Source organism: Ambystoma mexicanum, chromosome 3p (genome assembly GCF_040938575.1).
Source record: "Ambystoma mexicanum isolate Mex_15411 chromosome 3p, UKY_AmexF1_1, whole genome shotgun sequence".
Lineage (NCBI taxonomy): Eukaryota > Metazoa > Chordata > Amphibia > Caudata > Ambystomatidae > Ambystoma > Ambystoma mexicanum.
Window position 1 is genome coordinate 779,030,441 of NC_090925.1, and position 17,494 is coordinate 779,047,934.

A 17,494-nucleotide genomic window follows, 5' to 3' on the forward strand; every position below is an offset into this window, starting at 1 on the left:
GTACCTCCGCAAGCTTCCTTCCTCACCACGCCTGTGGTGTTTTATGAGGCTTGGCGCCGGATCCTCTCGTTATGCTTGTGCCCCGACAGCCGATGCTTCAGGTCACTGTCTCCGCCCCCGGGGCCCATGGCCCTATTTGGGCAATGTTGCAGCCCTGGCTGCCCGCAGCAGAAGGTGTTACTTTCAAAGATAAGCTCCAGCGGGGCCCTCGTTTCGAGTTGTGCCCCGGGTTATGCCCTCAGCACCTCTTATGTGCACGGGGTGGTGCTGCTGGTGTGCCCGCTTCCTATAGTGCAGTGTCTAGGGGTTCCAGCTCCTTGTGATGGACTCCCATGTGTCCCTCTGCTGGATATTGGGCCAGGGACCTGATTCTGGTGTTAGGCGCCCAGTGTTACTGGTCCTGGCGCTGCCCTGCCCGTATCAATGGCCTGTGGCCATTTAATGTCCCCATCGCTTATGTCCCATAACAGCCTGCCATGCCTCTTTCAATAATTTTCTCTCAGAGGCCATTCCTCCCCGCCGTGGATACTGCAGTGATTCACATCCACTGCTTATAATCCATTGCCCACCGCTGCTCTTGGGCCTTTTATCTTCCAGCCCGTAGTGTGTTTGTGCAAAACTTGCAGTCTGCCCAAGTTCACAGCAAAACCAAAGTGCTGCTTGTGCCGCCGCCGGGCTCCGCGATCAGTGTGTACTTTGCTTGGGCAAATGTATCACGGCAGGCTTCACGGCTTACATCTGCGACCTCCGCGGCTCCCGGCAATCAGCTGGTGGATCGGGTTTCTCCGCCCGCAGACTCCAGCTATGGGGTGCCTGGAACATTACGCCACCAGGCCCCGCGCTCAATATGGACTTTCGCCTTGGCAACAATGTATCGCGGCAGGCTTCACAGCTTACAGCTGTAACCTCCGCGGCTCCTGGCAATCAGGTTTTGAGTCGGGTCTCTCCGCCCGCAGTCTCCAGCTATCAGGTGCCTGGAGCGTTACGCCGCCGGGCCAGAGGATCCAGCAGCTCACGCCAGATTTCATGCGCGGTCCTAGCGCTGGCCACCCCACAGCCTCGCCTCACTTTCTGCACCGCATCTCTGTGCAATCAGGGCCATCAAAGTCTGGTGTGCTCTGCAGTGTCGCCGCAGTGATTTGCCCCTGTCCTGATCAGCTTGCGCTCCGGCTGCTCATTCCGTGGGTGCTGCTTCGGGTCCGCCTTCCTAATTCCTTTGTTCTCGATCATCTGCCATTTTGTGGCTACGTGCCTCAGTCCTTGGAGTTTTCACTTGCTGACAATTTATGTTTCCTTGCATTCTATGGGCTCCAAGCTGTCTGCATCTACGCACTGCAAATTCATGTGCTGGTACTTATAGTTTTGTCCTCCAAGGGCACATGCATGTGCACTTTTAGCCAGGATTCTTTCAGGATCAGCAGGACCTCCTCCGGGAGCACGTTCTCTTACATGGCCCTGTAGCCAAGCCCCCCCCAGGTCTTTGCCACTTATACCATGGCTGCTTTCCAGCGCATATCCAGAGACCAGACATTGCAGACGTGGGTGGCATAGAAGTCGTTGGGTACTTCTGATGCCCCATCAATGCATACAGAGGCAGTGGCAGCGGGCCATTTGGATGGGGTCACTTCTAGAGACTTTGTGGAGTACGGGTGTCGAGCAGGATGCCGAAAGGTGATGGCTAGGCACAGCTATAGTGCCAGTTAGGGTGCCCAAGATGTCACGGAGGCCGAATGGCTTCCATGTTGAAGATGTGTGCATGCTATCTCCTAGGGAGATTGATGCTTTATTTCCAAGAGGTTCCTTTGTTTATCAGGTGATAGGGAGAATTACTTGTTGAGGGCCAGAACCCGTTTTGGTTTTGGCAGGCAGGATGCATTAGAGACTCTGGTGTTGAGACGTGCTGGAGGCAAGTGATATGGCCACTTCCCTTGATATTATCTAAAGAAAAGATGTTGCCTCTTATATGGCCCTGATTAGCATGGCAATGAAATGCCTGGACATTAAGGTTCAGAATATAGTAACATTATCAGGAGAAAATAACTGGTGTTGTGGTGTTGGATTCTAAGAAGGGATAGCCTTTACTGCATTATGGAGAATGTGTTAAGGAGCCTTTATGGATTGTCACGAAATACACAAGTATCAAACATAAGCCAAAGGCCAAAAGCTCTTCTGGGACAATCTTTTTATCAGGAGTTATGACTGAGGGGAAAAGGCAACCATTTCTCCCTCAGCCAACAGTGTGCATAAAGTTACATAACTGGGACCGGATAGTCATTCACTTGGATGGTGTTAGTTCTTGAGGGTAAATTCAGGAGTCTGTGTCCCAGGGCAATTTGATGTGTTCAAAGCCAAATTTCTTCGTTCTTGTCCATTATCAATTAGTACTATACATTATTGCATTGAGTTTTTCCTTGTTGCCTTTGCTATTTAACACCAGTATTCGTCCATTGGCAGGCGTGGTGATCACCAAATGCTCAGTATCTTTCGAACTCTTTATTGATGATATGCAAATAATTTTCAGAATACCTGGCAAAATTCAGATGGCGAAAACATCACCCACTGCTTACTATTCCGATGTGGCACTGACAACTTGTTATGACTTACTGGCAGAAAATCAGAGATCCTTACCTCGGAAATCCCCACCCCTTGCTGCTTCTGTTCACGTGGCATGAAGCAGTGGGCGCATTTCCAAACCATTGAACACAGCTACAATCTTGGGTGTGATCTTCAGGCCCGATACGAACTACTTTGTGCCCGAAATACCGATCACACTGTTTCGACCATTTTATTCTGACAAGAACACTCAGATTTTAATCAGCATATGGCTGAACGTATAGCTCAGGGGCAACGCACTTGCCTTGGAAAAAAGACGATGCCTTGCAACATGGAGCTGATTCCTGTTTCAACACTTAGCCAGAGGAATCTAGCACAAAGCCCGATATAAATCACCAATCAAATAAAAAACATAAAATAAAAGCAGCCACCTGCAACTGAAAAGATCAAGAAAGGCAGGGACAGGGACTAAAATACTTTGTACGTTAGGTCCCAGCATGTGACACAAACTACCAGCTTACTTTAAACTGATCTAATATACAGTCGGATTTAGGAGATAATCCACAGAAAACTAGACACCATCACCTTGGCTTCCTCTTGTCAATCTCCCACGGCAGCTCCTCAATTATTCCTAATGGTAGTTTATCAGCCACTGAAGAGGTATCTGGCAGTACAAGAACTCAAGCACTGTTTTCGTCATGAAAGTTTAGAATGCTGGAACTTCTACCCATATTACCCTTCTCCCACATATTCCTTCCCCATACCCTTTTTGCGCCTTAAAGTGAATTATTTCACTTGGCTGGCGCTTTATGAATTAACAACAAACAAAAAAATGAAATAAAACTCCGGTCTCGTCACATCTTTCTTCCCCTTTTCAGCACCCTTTAAGTGCCCTGAAAAGGCACTTTATAAGTTACCAACAAACTGAAAAAAAATACCTCGGGCCTCCATGCATACATGCACCAACCTCAGACCTGCCTGCATGCATCATGGTGACAGCCTTAAAGGTTTTCACATTCATGGGCTGTGATTGCCACGGTATTAGAGGCCCTGATGGGAGTTGCACCACTGCATTTTGTCACATCTGCTGTTGGATAAATTATAAGCAATGCAACAGCAACCGGGTGGCTTGGTCTATGAACAGATCTGCTTTAATTAACTCTCCCGTATTAGCTAATATGTTATACTGCAATCGAAATAAACAATGACATAGTGTAATAGATAACTACGGTTTATTGACACTGAGTGACAGCCCAGATGGTATGTCAGAGTGGAGATCAGCGAGTAACCAAAATTAAACAATAATTATTGGATATTGACCAGTGATGGACAGAAGGCGTTGGATGGAACTGCACTCGTGGGTTACGGATTGAAGGTGAAAGCCCACTTGGTATTTGGTGGGAGGACATGCTGTTAAATGTAAGAAGGTGACAACAGTGTGTTATTTACAATGAAATGAGGGACAGCTCATGTGTTATGAGATTTGACTACATATATATAGGTAAACAATATTAATTGGCTTGATACAGAGGGGAAGACATGCTGGCAAATCCAAAAAAACGAAAAAGTGGGGTTATTGGCCAGTGATGGACAGCCCAGGAATGTGCAAGGTGAAAGAGACATGCTGGCAAATGGAGGAACATTAAAAACAATAGGTTATTGATGTTAAGCAACAGCCCGGTTAGTAATACAAACCATGACACATGTTGGTAAATCAAAGTAAACAATAGCAAAGTGGTGTTGATTAGCTTGAGGCACAGCCTGGTTTGTGTCTTGGATTGAGGAGGTGCTGGTTGGTTCATTCGCTGTCTAAGTGGATCTCCTCCTCCGGTTGCAGCTCAGCCTTGCCATCTCCCCCCATGGTGATACTGGTGTTGTCGATGGTGATCTTGAGATTTGCCTGTGCTTTCTCTGTTGGTGGGGCTTCTTCTGCCAGCTCATTAGTTGCTGATGTTGGCTCCTTGCTGAGAGAGACCTTCTCTGGATTGCTTGCTGGTGGAAGCTCTTCCGCCCTTTCCTCTTTTTGGACAGAATCCTGCTCTTCGGGGATGCTCTTTTCATTGATGCTGGGATCTTCCTCTTTGGAAACGGTGCCTGGCACTGTTTTTCTGCGGAGGCTTGGGCTCAATGATTTCTTTATCTTTTCTCTCTTCTCTGGCGGCACAAGCCTATTCATTTTCTTCTCAATATTCTGTAGGGTGAAGGCCTTCTTCAGGCTGTCTACCTTCTTCAGGCCGGAACGCTTGATCCTCTTGGCTCTTGTTTCACCGATTTTCTCATCAGCGCTATCATCCTGACCTTCTTCAGCACGTGCCAGCTCTTCATCGGAGGACAAGTCCACAGTGTGCCAGATCTCATCTGGCTTGGTCTTCTCATCGCTGATGTCTCCCTTCTCTTCAGGGACATCACTTGGAAGCTCTGGCAGCGCTGGCTCTTTCAGAAACAGGTTCGTAGGGATCTCGTCTTCCTGCTGAAAAACAAGTGCAAATGTTAAAATGCAAAGGACTCTCATGAGAAAATGTACAAACTTTGGGTGTATTCTAGGCCCTGATCCTCAATAGCTGGGGTCGGCAACCTGTTCCTCGGTGGTTTGGACCATGACTTCAGTGATCCCTTACCTTTGATTATGCTAGGCTAATGGGCGCTGTAGTGGAGATGCATGTCTGGTTTGGGTTACGGAATTAGAAATACAAATAATATCACATTTGTGATGGATTGCCATCTGCCATTGGAAATCTACCAGACTTGTTTTAATTTTAGGAGCTTTTGTACAAGGATTCTGCCACGAAAGTCAGATCTGCTAAACCGTCTCGCTTTGTGTTTTACAAACTGTTAGTGGGTTTGAACCCAGGTGGACCCGACCGCCTTTGGGTGCATTATTTAACTTTCCAACGCCCACATATAAAGCACCCCTGTTTACCAGCTGCTGGGCAAGAGTATGTGGCATGCCAGCAGCATGTGTAGCTGCAATGGGGCTTCACTTATGGTACGTGCCATGCCGATTTTGTTTAACAAAAAGCGTAAATCTGATTTTGGTTGTCAAATCTGCTATAACAGTAGCAGAAGTCTACACTCTATATGCCTCACTCTTAACTACCAAATTATATCTAGCTGGCATGCATAGAATTTAAGTTATTCTCATTTTGGCACTGGCTGTTTTTGCAATAAAAACGGTAATACCTTTGAAAGTGAACAAATATTTTAAAGTTACATAACTGCATGAACCCAGCCCCCCGGTGGCAGTTTGTTATAAACACATAGATACAAGCCACATATAGGCTGCTTGCTTAACTTGCCTCTCTGCACTTTACCCTCGTCCTCTGCCTCTGGGATTCTCTTTCGCCTGGGTCTCCCCGTGCCTCTCTGCTCTTCCAACTGTCACTTTTCCCTGTCTTATTCAGCACCCCCTTCCGTTCCTGTTTTATGGTGTCCTCTCTTTCCTGTACAGCGGATTATTTCTGCTTTTTATTCTGTCCCCATTCTCTCCTTCCTCTCCAAATTTCCCCTGTTCTCCTCTCCGCTCCCCTGGCACTAATCCTCTCCCCCCTCCTTTCACCCTCCTCCGCCTCTCCTTCCCCTAGTCCCGATGGGGCCGCCTGGCACAGATGACTCACCCTCGGCAGCTAAAAGCAACACACAGGCTCCATATTCCGTTTTTTTCTAAGGAATGTTTGCTCAGCTTTGAACAAGTTGGATCCTGGGAGAGCATCGCCTTAAACTTTCCACAGATGTTTCCAGCGGGGCGCTCCGTCCAGTACCAAGCCCACCGCCCGCCCTCCCGGTGAACTCTGTGCTGGAAAGGCCTAGCCTCGTTGCCTATTCGCCAGTACGCCGCAGTCGCTTCTATTTCTGTCTCTCCCAGCGCCTGAGCAGTCCTGTTTCCTGCCGTCCCCCTATTGTGCAGGGAATGTTCCTATAACAGGAATACAGCCTTTGTCCTGAGCCCCGATGGGGCTGGCATGGACTCCAGGAGGAAGCGAGATAATCAGATGGCAGGGAAGTCAGTTCCTTACGAACAGCGCCTGCATGGCCCCAAGAAGCGGTGGCTCTGGTGTAGTGGTGCCACTGCCAACCCCAACCACTTCACCCACCCCCTTTGTACAAACGAATCTGGGTGGGGTAAAGCTGAAGACAAAATAGGACCTCGAAGCTCAAAACAGGTCTACCCACTTCAAACCGATCCCCGCAGACCGCAGTGTGATCATAAACAGGCATTAGCAATGTCTGCAGTTAAGGCTTTTGTGTAGGTATGGGAAAGGCACTTGCCAGGCACTGCCGTAGTGACATTAACTGGCCAATGATGGTAGTAGGTGCCAAATGGTGCAAGTACCTGCCCATCTAATAGCAGTACCTGGCAAATGCCCAATACTTATACACAAGCCAAACCTGTTGGTTTTGCTAATGCTTGTTTTAAGGGGACTTCAATGAAGGACACGCATAGTGCTTATAAATTGAGTGGCTGGAGGCAGACCAGGTTAAGAAGTTTGTATTGCACCAGTAGCATGTGTACAGCTCCAAAACTCACAGAAGATTTCTTTGAAAGAACACTGGCAGGCACTTCGAGTGCAAAGTGTGATGGTAAGGCTTGATTAAAGCAAGCTCAAGGAGTTTCCATGAGGTTTTTCGATAGGGAGGGGCCGGAACTGGGTGGGAATGGTTATAGGGATTAGCATGGCCATGGCCAGTCAATAGGTGGGTAAATAGCCAAACACAACCTACAAGCTGTGTATCACTCTTCATTTGTCATGCCTGCCTATCTGTACTCAAATGCAATAGATTCAGCGTATAGGTAATAGGGCAAACTAAAACGCTGATCCATACCCGGTGCTGATGCTGAAAACTCGCCCCCATGCAGTGCAAACTCCCTGCTGCCAAAGGTTCCCTGCTGTCTGAATCCTTCCTTCCCCATTCAGAAGCCTCCCACGCCCCCTGCATGCTCGCCCCAGCATACTAATGCACACCCATCCTACCCCCCTCAGACGGCGACCCACCCCTACTGCAGACGGCGCTTTACATAGCCACCCTTGATGGCTGCCATCTTAAACATGCCCTGAATTCCGGTGTCTCCTTGTGTGGTGCCCCTGCAGCCGTTGTAGACTGGTTCCTATAGTCACAGACCACCCCGCTCCCGTAGAACGCGTGCTACCTTGCCTTACCCCTTCCTCTCTCTTGGACCCCTGTAGACGTAGACCCGCAAACCCCTCCCTGCTGATTAATGCAGACCCCTGAAGAATGTGAAGATCCTTTCGTAAACTGGAAACAACTTCTGCAAGTGCAAAGTGTGCAAGTTGCCGGGAGTGTGCCAGCTGTGCACTGCTCCGGTTCACGAACACAAACTACCCCCCTGTCCAGCACCAGACCTGGCACAATAACCATGCGGAATGCTTCATTTATGTATAAAGCGCTTACAGCAACAAGCTTGCAGTTTCCAAGCACCTACACGTCTGTGCTAAACTAGCAGTGCTCCCTGTGTCAATTCCTGTTGTGGTTAGCGCCATAACAATCGCCCTAATAATTAAATGCATTGCACATTGCACACATGAACATGTCTTGTGGGAGGTGCTGTTGAGATCTGTTATTTTCTTTGCTTTCTCGCATTTATAGTTCTACCTTTTAATTCTAAATGTAGGCTTACAAGTTGCAGAATTCAACGAAATTAACAGGGCGGAAGCAGCACTTTCACACTGGGATGTGGCATGTTGACATGTGTGTACTTCGATGCTGCAGTGGTTCTAGCGCAGCACCCCGAAGTCTCTCAGAACCGGCTTTTAAGCACTCAGAAGAACAGTGATCGGGATTGTATACATACATAGTCTGCAGTGGTCCCACCATTCACTGAACGAGCAGCACCTTGAATGGGGTCCTATGGGCTACCTGCAATGGTCCCCTAGTAGCACTCACGTGCCCTAAAGGGTGTCTTAGGGGCAACATGTCACGGCTCCTCAGCATTCACCTTGAGGATCAGCACTCTGAGGGAGGCGTGGGGGGGGGTGCTGGGCTGCCTGTGCTCCCCTGGCAGCACTCCCCTAAGAGAACACCTTGAATAGAGCCTCATGGGCCACCAAGAGGGCTCCTTCGGCACTCAACGCCTTGAAAGCTGCCCCAGGCCCCAGGCCGCATGAAATGCGGGACAATAGAGGGTCTGGGAGTTTAGGCTCAGGGTGGGGGAAACGGCGCAAAAGCGTAGGGAGGGGCATCCGAACGGCGCCACAAGAAACAAAAGCCCAGGAAAGGGCAGGAAGCAGCACCTGGGAAGGTGCGAAATATAACCGCAAGAGGCCAGGGGGGGTAACCCGGCCGCCCCCAAGAAGGAACAAAAGGCCGGGGGTGTATAAGTAAGCCAGGAAAAGGAGAGGCGGCACAAACCAGGTAAGAGCTCACCTCTCTCGGGTAGGATCTTATTGCCTGGATAAGGGGAAGGAAAAACGTTTGCCACCCAACCCACCCTACAAGAATAACGGAAGAAGAAGGGGGCAGGCAGGAGCCGGAACGCCGAGTACTCTTTCGGTACACGGTCCAAAAAAGGAGCAGGCAGAAGTGGGAACGCTGAGTACTCTTTCGGTACACAGTCCAAAAAAGGAGCAGGCAGAAGTGGGAACGCCGACTACTCTTTCGGTACACGGTCCAAAGCATGTCGTAGGTGGCATGTGCCCAGGAACGAAGGCCCAGGGATAACAAGGACTTAGGAGGAGCCTTGGGCAACTTCGGGACTGGACATAAGGTGCCCAAAAGCATATGGCAGTGTACTGATTTTTGTTGTGGTGTTTTTCTGTAAGAAAATAAAATGCCTACTGCCTACAACTTTTCCATAAACATAATTGGTCTGTGATTTATTATTTAGGTAGGGATCTGGTAAGAGGAGCAAAGCGAGCCCACACTACTCAGCCTATGCCTGTGGTGGAGCCCAAGCATTCAATTATCTATGCACCATAAAGGGCCTCCAAGCTGCCCGTGGTGGTCCTTCGGCACTCCCCCCCCTGGAATACATGCGATCTGAAGAGTCTCCCCATAGCTAGCTGTGCTGGACCCATTGCACTCTCCAGGAAGGGGGTCTATGCACCTTAAAGTGCCTCCTCAAAAGCAGACTATGGGGGTTCCCCAAGACTCACCTGGGAGAGTATCTAAATACCTTAAACGGTGCTCTTCACATAAACCTGATGCGTTGTTACCCAGTTCTCACCTGGCAGGGTACCTATATACCTTGAAGCCTGGTCTCCACTTAACCTACCTGTGTTGTTCCCCCAGCACTAACCTCCGGGTGTATCGAATGGTGGTCTCCATATAAGCTGGCTGTGGTGGTACCCCAATACTCACCTGGGAGTGTATCTATATGCTTTGTAGGGTGAGCTCCTCATAAACTGCCTGTTGTGCCTCGCCTCACCCCCCCCCCCCCCCACTAACCAGGAAGAACAGGACCTTGAAGGGTGGTCTACACATACGCTGGCTGTGGTGGTACCCCAATACTCACCTGGGAGTGTATCTATATATTTTGCAGGGTGGGCTCCTCATTACCTGCCTGCTGTGTCTCACGCCCCACCCCTTCCTCCCCTGCACTTAACAGGAAGAACATAACCTTTAAGGGTAATCTCCTTTTAAGCTGGCTGTGGTGCTCCCCCAACACTCACCCATACGCTGCACACGGTGCCCCTCCCCATCGCTCACCTGGAAGAGCAGCACCTTGAAGGGGCTCCTGTTCATGATCTTGTAGTGGTGCTCCTCCAGCCGCTGGACCTGGCTGCTGCGCGCGATGGCGTGCTGCCGGGCCTCCTTCATGTTGGCGCTCAGGTGCAGGGAGCGGTCCATCAGCTTGCTCACCATGTTGCTGGTGGACGTGTGCTCCTTGGAGAGCCGGCTGACGTGGCCCTGGACCCGCTTGACGGAGTTCTCCATGCCCGTCTGCCACTGGGCCATGCGCAGCTGCTTCTGCTGCACCGAGTCCAGCATGCTGGCCAGCTTCTCCAGCAGGGTCAGCACGGTCAGGGCGTTGACCCGGGATCCCTCGGGAAGGGGGCCGGCTGCAGACGGGTCCTCCCCGGGCACACGCGAGGGGGATTCAGCCGGGCTGAGACCCGGAGCCACCAGCTCGGGGGACTCCAGGCCGTACTTGCCTTCGGATTCAAAGCGCCCCCAAGCCTCTGGCACAGCTGCTTCTGCCATGGCGGACATCGAGCGTCTGATTTCTACGCACACGCCTGCAAATGTTGAGAGCTAATTAAACGTGCGCAACGGCTAAGGTCTGAGGCAGAAGTCTGCAGGAGCGGCAAGACGAGGCGGACTACGGCAAGAGTTCAGTGCCAATCACGCCGGCCTCACATCTGCAAGATCCGAGCACCAAGACAGGCAGACGCTTGTAAGAGTTGATCCACCCCTGGAAAGTTTGCTGCACCCTCGGGTTCCGCTAGGAGAGTAAGGAGTGTGCACTGGAAACCCCTCCCTGTGGTACAAACATGCATTCCAGAGACCCTGGCACGGCTCCACCAGGGCAGCTCCACCCCGAGGGGAGTGGGAGTGAGGAAAGTGCACAGCTGCATTCCACCAGCATTCCTTTTAGAGTGTTAAGCCCCCCCCCCTTCGGAGGTCTCCCACCCTCCGCCTCACCCAGAACCCCTAATCTTCTTTATGGGGGGAAAACACGTAGCAACCCCTGCCTGTCCCGAAAACAAACGAGCCAGAAGGGATGAAGTAATGTAGAGCCCCGCCCATGTCTCAAAGCTCGGCGTCTGCTTTACACAGACCCTCCTCCCCCACCCATCTCTCAAGCCCCGCGAATCTAATGCACGGATACATTTCAAGCTGTCCATCTATCACGCTCCTTAGTCTGATGCACCTATAATCTACACATCCACTCCTCGGTTCAACCCGCACCGAGGTGGTCATGTACAGTCAATGTGCAATCCAATTTATAACACGCCGTAGTGCCGTGCACAGAAAATGCACTACCACACCCCCACCGCCCAGGAGCCCGACGGTAATGTGCAAATATTGTACAGCCACAGGTAGGCTGTACACCCCACCACCTCTCACGCTACTCCTCATCTGTCCTACAGCCCCTCCCGTTTCAACACTCCTCGCTTGATTTGCAGATAATGTACAGCCCCACCCATCTTCAGGACGGGGATCTGTTTGTCGTATATATTGTGCAGCTGTATCCATCTCTCAAAACCCAGTCTGATGCATTCCCCCTCCATCTCTCGAATAATGCTGCGCAGCTCTCGCCGTCTCGCAAATGCCCGATCCATCAAACCCCTGAGAGCGAAGTACATGTGCAGCCTCACCGCTTTCGTGCATGGCGAGGGGGCCGCTCCTGCATCAGCTCTTGCCCAGAGTTGCTCGTAGAGTGATATGATATGATAGTTTATTTATATCGCACTTGTACACAAGAGTTTCAGAGCGCGAAGAAGCAAAGGGAGGGGAACAAGGGAGAACAACAAATAAAAACCACGATCTTACTAGGCCCAGTGACATTAAGAACGCGCAAGTGCATGGAGAAGGGAAAAGTGCATGGAAGAGGGAGAAGTGGAAAGTGCAGAACAGAGGAGAGAAAAGAATAAGTTAAATAAATAAATAAATACAGGCAATGAAAAGGTGGTAGTGCAGCCAGCAAGTGGCAAGTGCAAGATTAGTCAGATATGGTATATCTGATAAGTGCAGACGAAGAGTGTGGGACTGTATGGGTACAGCTACAGAACCCAGTGCAATGGGAGGCCCGGAGGCAGTGCAGGAGGCAGGCAGGGTGAGCAGGTACCTGGGCCCGAAGGACAGAGGGTGTCCAGATGCAGAGTGCCAAGCGAGAAAACAGGTCAGCAGGGGAGAAGAGGGGCAAAGGCAGAAGCGAAGAGGAAGGTCTTGAGGTGCTTCCGGAACCAGAGATGGTTTGGAGTGCTGCAGTATTGGGGATTTTAAGATGCATGGGCAGTGCGAGCAGCTAGAAGGATGGGAACCCGCATTGTAATTACCAATGTGAGGCAGAAACTCCCCTGTGCTTTTCGCTTAGCCGCAACAGCCTGTGGTAACCAGTCGACCCATATGCAGGCAGAGTGGTAACATAACCTGGGTGTGACAAACGCCCCAATACCTTTTCCCCCCAGCTATTACGCAAAGCATTGGGTGAGTGTTGGCAATAAAATGCCGTGAGATTTTATTGCACACTTATGGTCATAACAAAACATAATCTTAATTACAGTAACCATAATATGCTGTACTTTTGGACATCGGGTACTGAGGTTACCCCCTCTGACCCGTGCTGCCTTTCTTGTCCCACGAAAATGTGTGGTCCCCGTTCGGAGATCTGTTTTCTTTTCTCTTTCTTCTCGCCCTTTTTCTAGGGTGGGAGTGTTCTGGGAAAAAGAAGAGAGACTGCGTCCGCAGAGAACTCTATTGTTTGGGTCCCCGTGCAGGGACCCAAACTGGATCACTTGGGTCCCCGTGCAGGGACCTCAAGCTGATTCTGGGTTTTTGCTGCAAACGCAGCTCCTTATATCAGACCCATGGCTGCCCCTGGGTCTTTGTTGTGCCTGAGTGGCGACTGGGTGCCCCCGGCCGGCTGATGCCTACGGCAATAATGCACTATGTGGTGCCTGATACTATTCTGTTTTCTGCCGCGCCTTCCTGACAATGGTGCTTAGCAACCCTTGGGGAGGAAGGGCGAGGTGGTGTTTAACACCTCGCCCTTCCCTCTTCTCTTCCCGGGCCAGTGGCGACTGTGTGTCACTTTGTAGTGTACTGGAGGAGAGGGAGGAGCACCACCCCCCCTTTTTGTTGGGCTGTTGCTCGTCCCTCTCCCCTGCCTGGCTGCCATGGGACACAAGTTACCTGGCCTCGCCTGGTGCCTGTGGCATTGCCCATATTATGTGGGCAAAAACCCCACTGTTGGGGGCTCAATAGGCCTGGCTGCAGTTTAACATATGACACAGACGGAGTCCACCCACTTCATTCAGAGGGTGGACTCGGTCACCCCCAGATAAAAGAGAAACATTGGATGTCCTCTTTGAATTTATTAATTAAAACCGACCTTGGGGATCAAACCACAGTCGTCAGGTTTGTAGGCCAGCCACTTCACCACTGCACTATATAAACTGATGAAAAATAACAAACAACTAAAGTTCAAATATCCCATTTCGGTAGTGCATGTTCCAGGGAAAACATTTGTATTGGTTCTTGCAGTTTAAAACATCACACCTTTTAACGTTTTCAAAAACACTATTAGAAGAAAATATCCTTTCTTGGTTTTGTGTGTGTTGATTTTTATGAAAGGCAAATGCCATTCGTCCTGTTCACTTTGGGTGGTTATGCAAAGCCAATTTAATGAAATGTGCATATTTCACCTTGATATGCTAATTTCTGGCGATGTCCCATCCCATTGCGTTTGTTGATGACTCCCACACCTTTATTTTTAGGACTTGACCCCTGCTTTCCCCACCTTCTCTTCCTCGTTTTGCACCCTGTACAATGGCCCCATGCAGCCCCCACACAATTTCATACAGACAGATTGTGGGTGGGTATGCCGCAGCTTAGGGTGACCAGATCTAAAAAGTAAAAAACCGGGACAGGACAATTAACATAAAAGTAGGACTAACTCTTGAAAGTGGGTGTACATTTCAGTAGCAGTTGGAGGAGACAGGGGTTTAAGTGTTACTGTTCAAATACACTCCTATTATAATTAATTTATCACAAACTAACACTATCTGAAGTTGTAAAATGCAGAATTTCTTCTGTGCGAGTGTGCGCATTCCTGCCTGACAGCTATGAAGACTTACTACTAAAAACAGGGACCACTGCAGTTTCCAATGGAAACATAATCTTGAAAAAGTGGGACAGAGCAATAAAATCCGGGACAGTACCAGCAAAACGGGGAAATCTGGTCACCCTACCGCAGCTGCTTTATTAGGCAGGAGGTAACTTACAGGTGTTCCACTTTTGGCAGTGCACCATCAGGGTTCTGCTCTGAGCTGGTGCCCTTACACATTTCTTACTTTCCCTCCATCTTTGTTCAGTGGTTTCCCGGGTACCCCACATTTACATTTCCACCTCCCCAGGTGCTTGACCTTTAAACCCTTCCCTTCCCCGGTCGCCTGACCTTCTTCCTTAATTTCCCATTGCCCGGGTGGTCTGCACTATTACGCCTCTTTACTTGCTCCTACCCTGGTACCACAACCTCTCACTCATCTCCCCCAATCCTGGCCCCTGCTGGATTCCTTGTTGCCCCGGGGGTCTTGAACTCTCGACTCTGAACCCTGGGGCCTTATCCTCTGGCTCTTTCCCCGGTCCGTTGACCTCCTACCCTTATTCCCTGTTGCTTTGGTGACTCACTCCTTTACCCCGTGCACAATTTCCTGTCCTCTTTCCCCTGTGACTCCTTCCCGAGGTTCCCCCTGTGTAGTGCCTTTGGCCCCTTCCTGCCCCCCTGGTGACTTGTCATCTGCTCCTGGTTTGCTGGCTTCTCCCATCCCCCAGTGGTATTGCCTTCCTCCACGTCATACCTCAGGACCGTTATCCTCTCCCGTGCTTTCCTTGCGTCCCTGGGTTTCTGGAACTTCTGCCTGATCCTTGAGTTCCTTCATTTCATGTGTTAGGCAGAAACCTGTGCAGTTCCCTCTGGGACCACTGCAAAAGATTTAAGACTACAGGTGGTTGGCAGTAAACCCAATTGGTAGCAGTCTGTACCACCCAGTTTTACCTGGTAGCTGTGGCTGAGCAGTCAGACTTCTCTCAAGAAGAGTTAGGCAGTATACAGCGTATTCACAATAGGTCAAAACAACACAGTAGAACAAGCAAACACTGACCAGAGCTTGGTGTAAAAGAGATATAATTATTTATTTAAAAACACATCTAGTTAAACATACTGGCACTAATATCAAGCAGTTCAAAAACACGGTCACTAAAAGATATACACTCCCTTCAACGATTATTAGACAAGTCTTAAGTAAAGCAACACTTATTTTCAGACAGCGGTAAGCGCTTAACGAAGATGACACTCTAATCAATCGGTTTAAAAGGGAGAGAAAGGCAGAGCAAAGATAGAAACAGATCCCAACACTTTCGGAAGAACACAGTAGGAGAAGAAGGCAGGTTAAAACCGTAAAGTCAAAGTCAAAAAGGCTGGACCCACTTTAAGAGGCTCCGGACGAAATGTGTCCAAGGTCACACGGTTGAAAGTGCACAAAAGTCTCGCAAAAAGTTCGGAAAGAGTTGGACCAAAAAGAAATGGACCAGTTAGATGGTCAAGGCGGCCAGCCCAGTCCAGAAGGTTAAGGGATTATTCTTACCTTGCAGCAATCTTTAGAAAGGGAGGCCTGGCGGACACGGTACCTTAAAATGGTGAGAACGCTCCAGCAGGGGCAGTTGTTCCTGGCAGCGGGTGAAAGTCGGTGCTTCGTCCGGAGGAAGAGAGGATCTCGTCTGGGAGGAAAGCAGGAGTCCGTTGCACTGCCAGGGAAGAAATCAGCCGCGGAGTTCTCAATTAAAAGGAGCGGTTCTCTTATTCGCGGTCCAGTGGTAAGTGGCTATCCGGTTGCCGGGGTGCTTGGCACGGGCAATTCGACCACAAGACGTCCTGGGATGCGAGCAAAGAAAGGGAAATTGGTTGTGCCCACCAGTCAGGGGAAGAAGACTCTCCAGCAGGGAGATCTCCTCTGTCGTTGGGAAGTGGTGAGTCGGTTCAGCAGGGCTCCACCGGTGGTGTCGTCGTAGCAGGTCGGCTCAGCTTCTTCCTCGTCGGATTTTGAGGTCCTGTGGCGACTTCTGAAGTTCCAGTCCCAAAAGCCCTGCTTTTATGCAGCACACCCCCATTCACTCAGCCTAGCTGTCAATCAAACATGCTAAGTGGTGAGCTGGCCGGCTCACCACTTGGGCCAATCACACAAGAGTGCGACTTGAGTTAACAAGGTAACTCAGTCCAGGGTGCCTAAACCCCCTCCCACACCCCCTGTGGTACCCAGACAGAGTGGCACCACTTTTGGAGGCTTTTGTGGAGAAGCCCGCCAAAAAGTGGAATAAAGGGCTCGACCTTTGGTTTGGAGTTACAGAGGTGAACACAAACGCCATTTTAAAACTGAGTTCTGGCAGAAAATACCAACCGGTGAATTAATATTAAATAAATAAACCGGCGGTATGTTAGAGGCTATGTTAAAAAGTATTAGCCTCGAACAATGGGAAAATCCCATAGAGATATATTCGCGGTTGAATATAAAAAGTAGTATCCACTGCCACCAGCCAAAACTCGACGAGGGGGGACGGGACAGTGCCCCCTCGAATAACAGACCCAGGGGCAATCGAATTGCCCCTACCAGTACGTCCACAATATGATGGTTTGTACTGGTTCTGTTAGTAATTTGGGACTAGTAAAGCCAATGGTGACTTTACATGCCCTGGGAGACAGTAGTCAGTCCCAGGGTATGGCGTCTATGGTGGGGGGGTCACTATGACACCCCGGTGTTACTGCACAGAGGGTGCTGTGTAACACACAAAAAACATATGAGACCCTATGGAGTAAAAGACCCTATAGCCCATGAAACACATTAAAATTCAAAGGAACACCATAAATCATGTCCAAGAGTGGGAGAAAAAGAGTCTCACTCTTGGCAGGAGAAAAAAACAAACTCCAGAAATCCAGCAAAGCTGCTGGGGGACTCACTAGGGTAGGAAATTCAGCCTAAACAGAGAATTCTCCCTAACACTCACCCCCCGTCCCTCCAGACTAAGGGACAGGAGGATTTAATCCACTCCTGGATGAATCTCATACCTCTAGTCGATGACATACATCCTAGAGAGACCATCAGCATTTTGGTGGCGACACCCTGACCTGTGCTCAGTGGTGAAATCAAACCCTTGCAGGCAGATTGACCATCTCAGTAGTTTTGGGTTTTCCCCTTACATTTGCATTAACCATCTCAAGGGTTGGTGGTCAGTCTGAATGACAAAAGTAGAACCATACAAGTATGGC

The 17,494-nt window shown here is 49.9% G+C and overlaps 2 protein-coding genes across 6 annotated transcripts in view; one reads left to right on the forward strand and one right to left on the reverse strand.

The window, feature by feature from the left end:
* Positions 1-17,494, forward strand: part of TEP1 (telomerase associated protein 1) — a 2,409,067-nt gene that overhangs the window by 1,948,133 nt on the left and 443,440 nt on the right. The gene's annotated exons all lie outside the window — the stretch shown is intronic.
* On the reverse strand, positions 3,769-11,227 carry LOC138580859 (caveolae-associated protein 2-like). The gene is made up of 2 exons (XM_069651747.1): positions 10,216-11,227; positions 3,769-5,023 (listed from the first exon to the last, which is right to left on the reverse strand). Exons 1-2 carry the CDS (start codon positions 10,717-10,719, stop codon positions 4,352-4,354), a joined length of 1,176 nt encoding a protein of 391 aa, XP_069507848.1. The 5' UTR covers positions 10,720-11,227; the 3' UTR covers positions 3,769-4,351.

What these genes read in the sequence shown, in the direction of transcription:
- LOC138580859 (XM_069651747.1), bottom strand. Translation starts at nt 10,719, where the DNA reads ATGTCCGCCATGGCAGAAGCAGCTGTGCCAGAGGCTTGGGGGCGCTTT. An exon ending in TCAAGGTGCTGCTCTTCCAG is followed by an intron (nt 5,024 to 10,215) that starts GTGAGCGATGGG and finishes CTTGTTTTTCAG; the next exon opens with CAGGAAGACGAGATCCCTAC.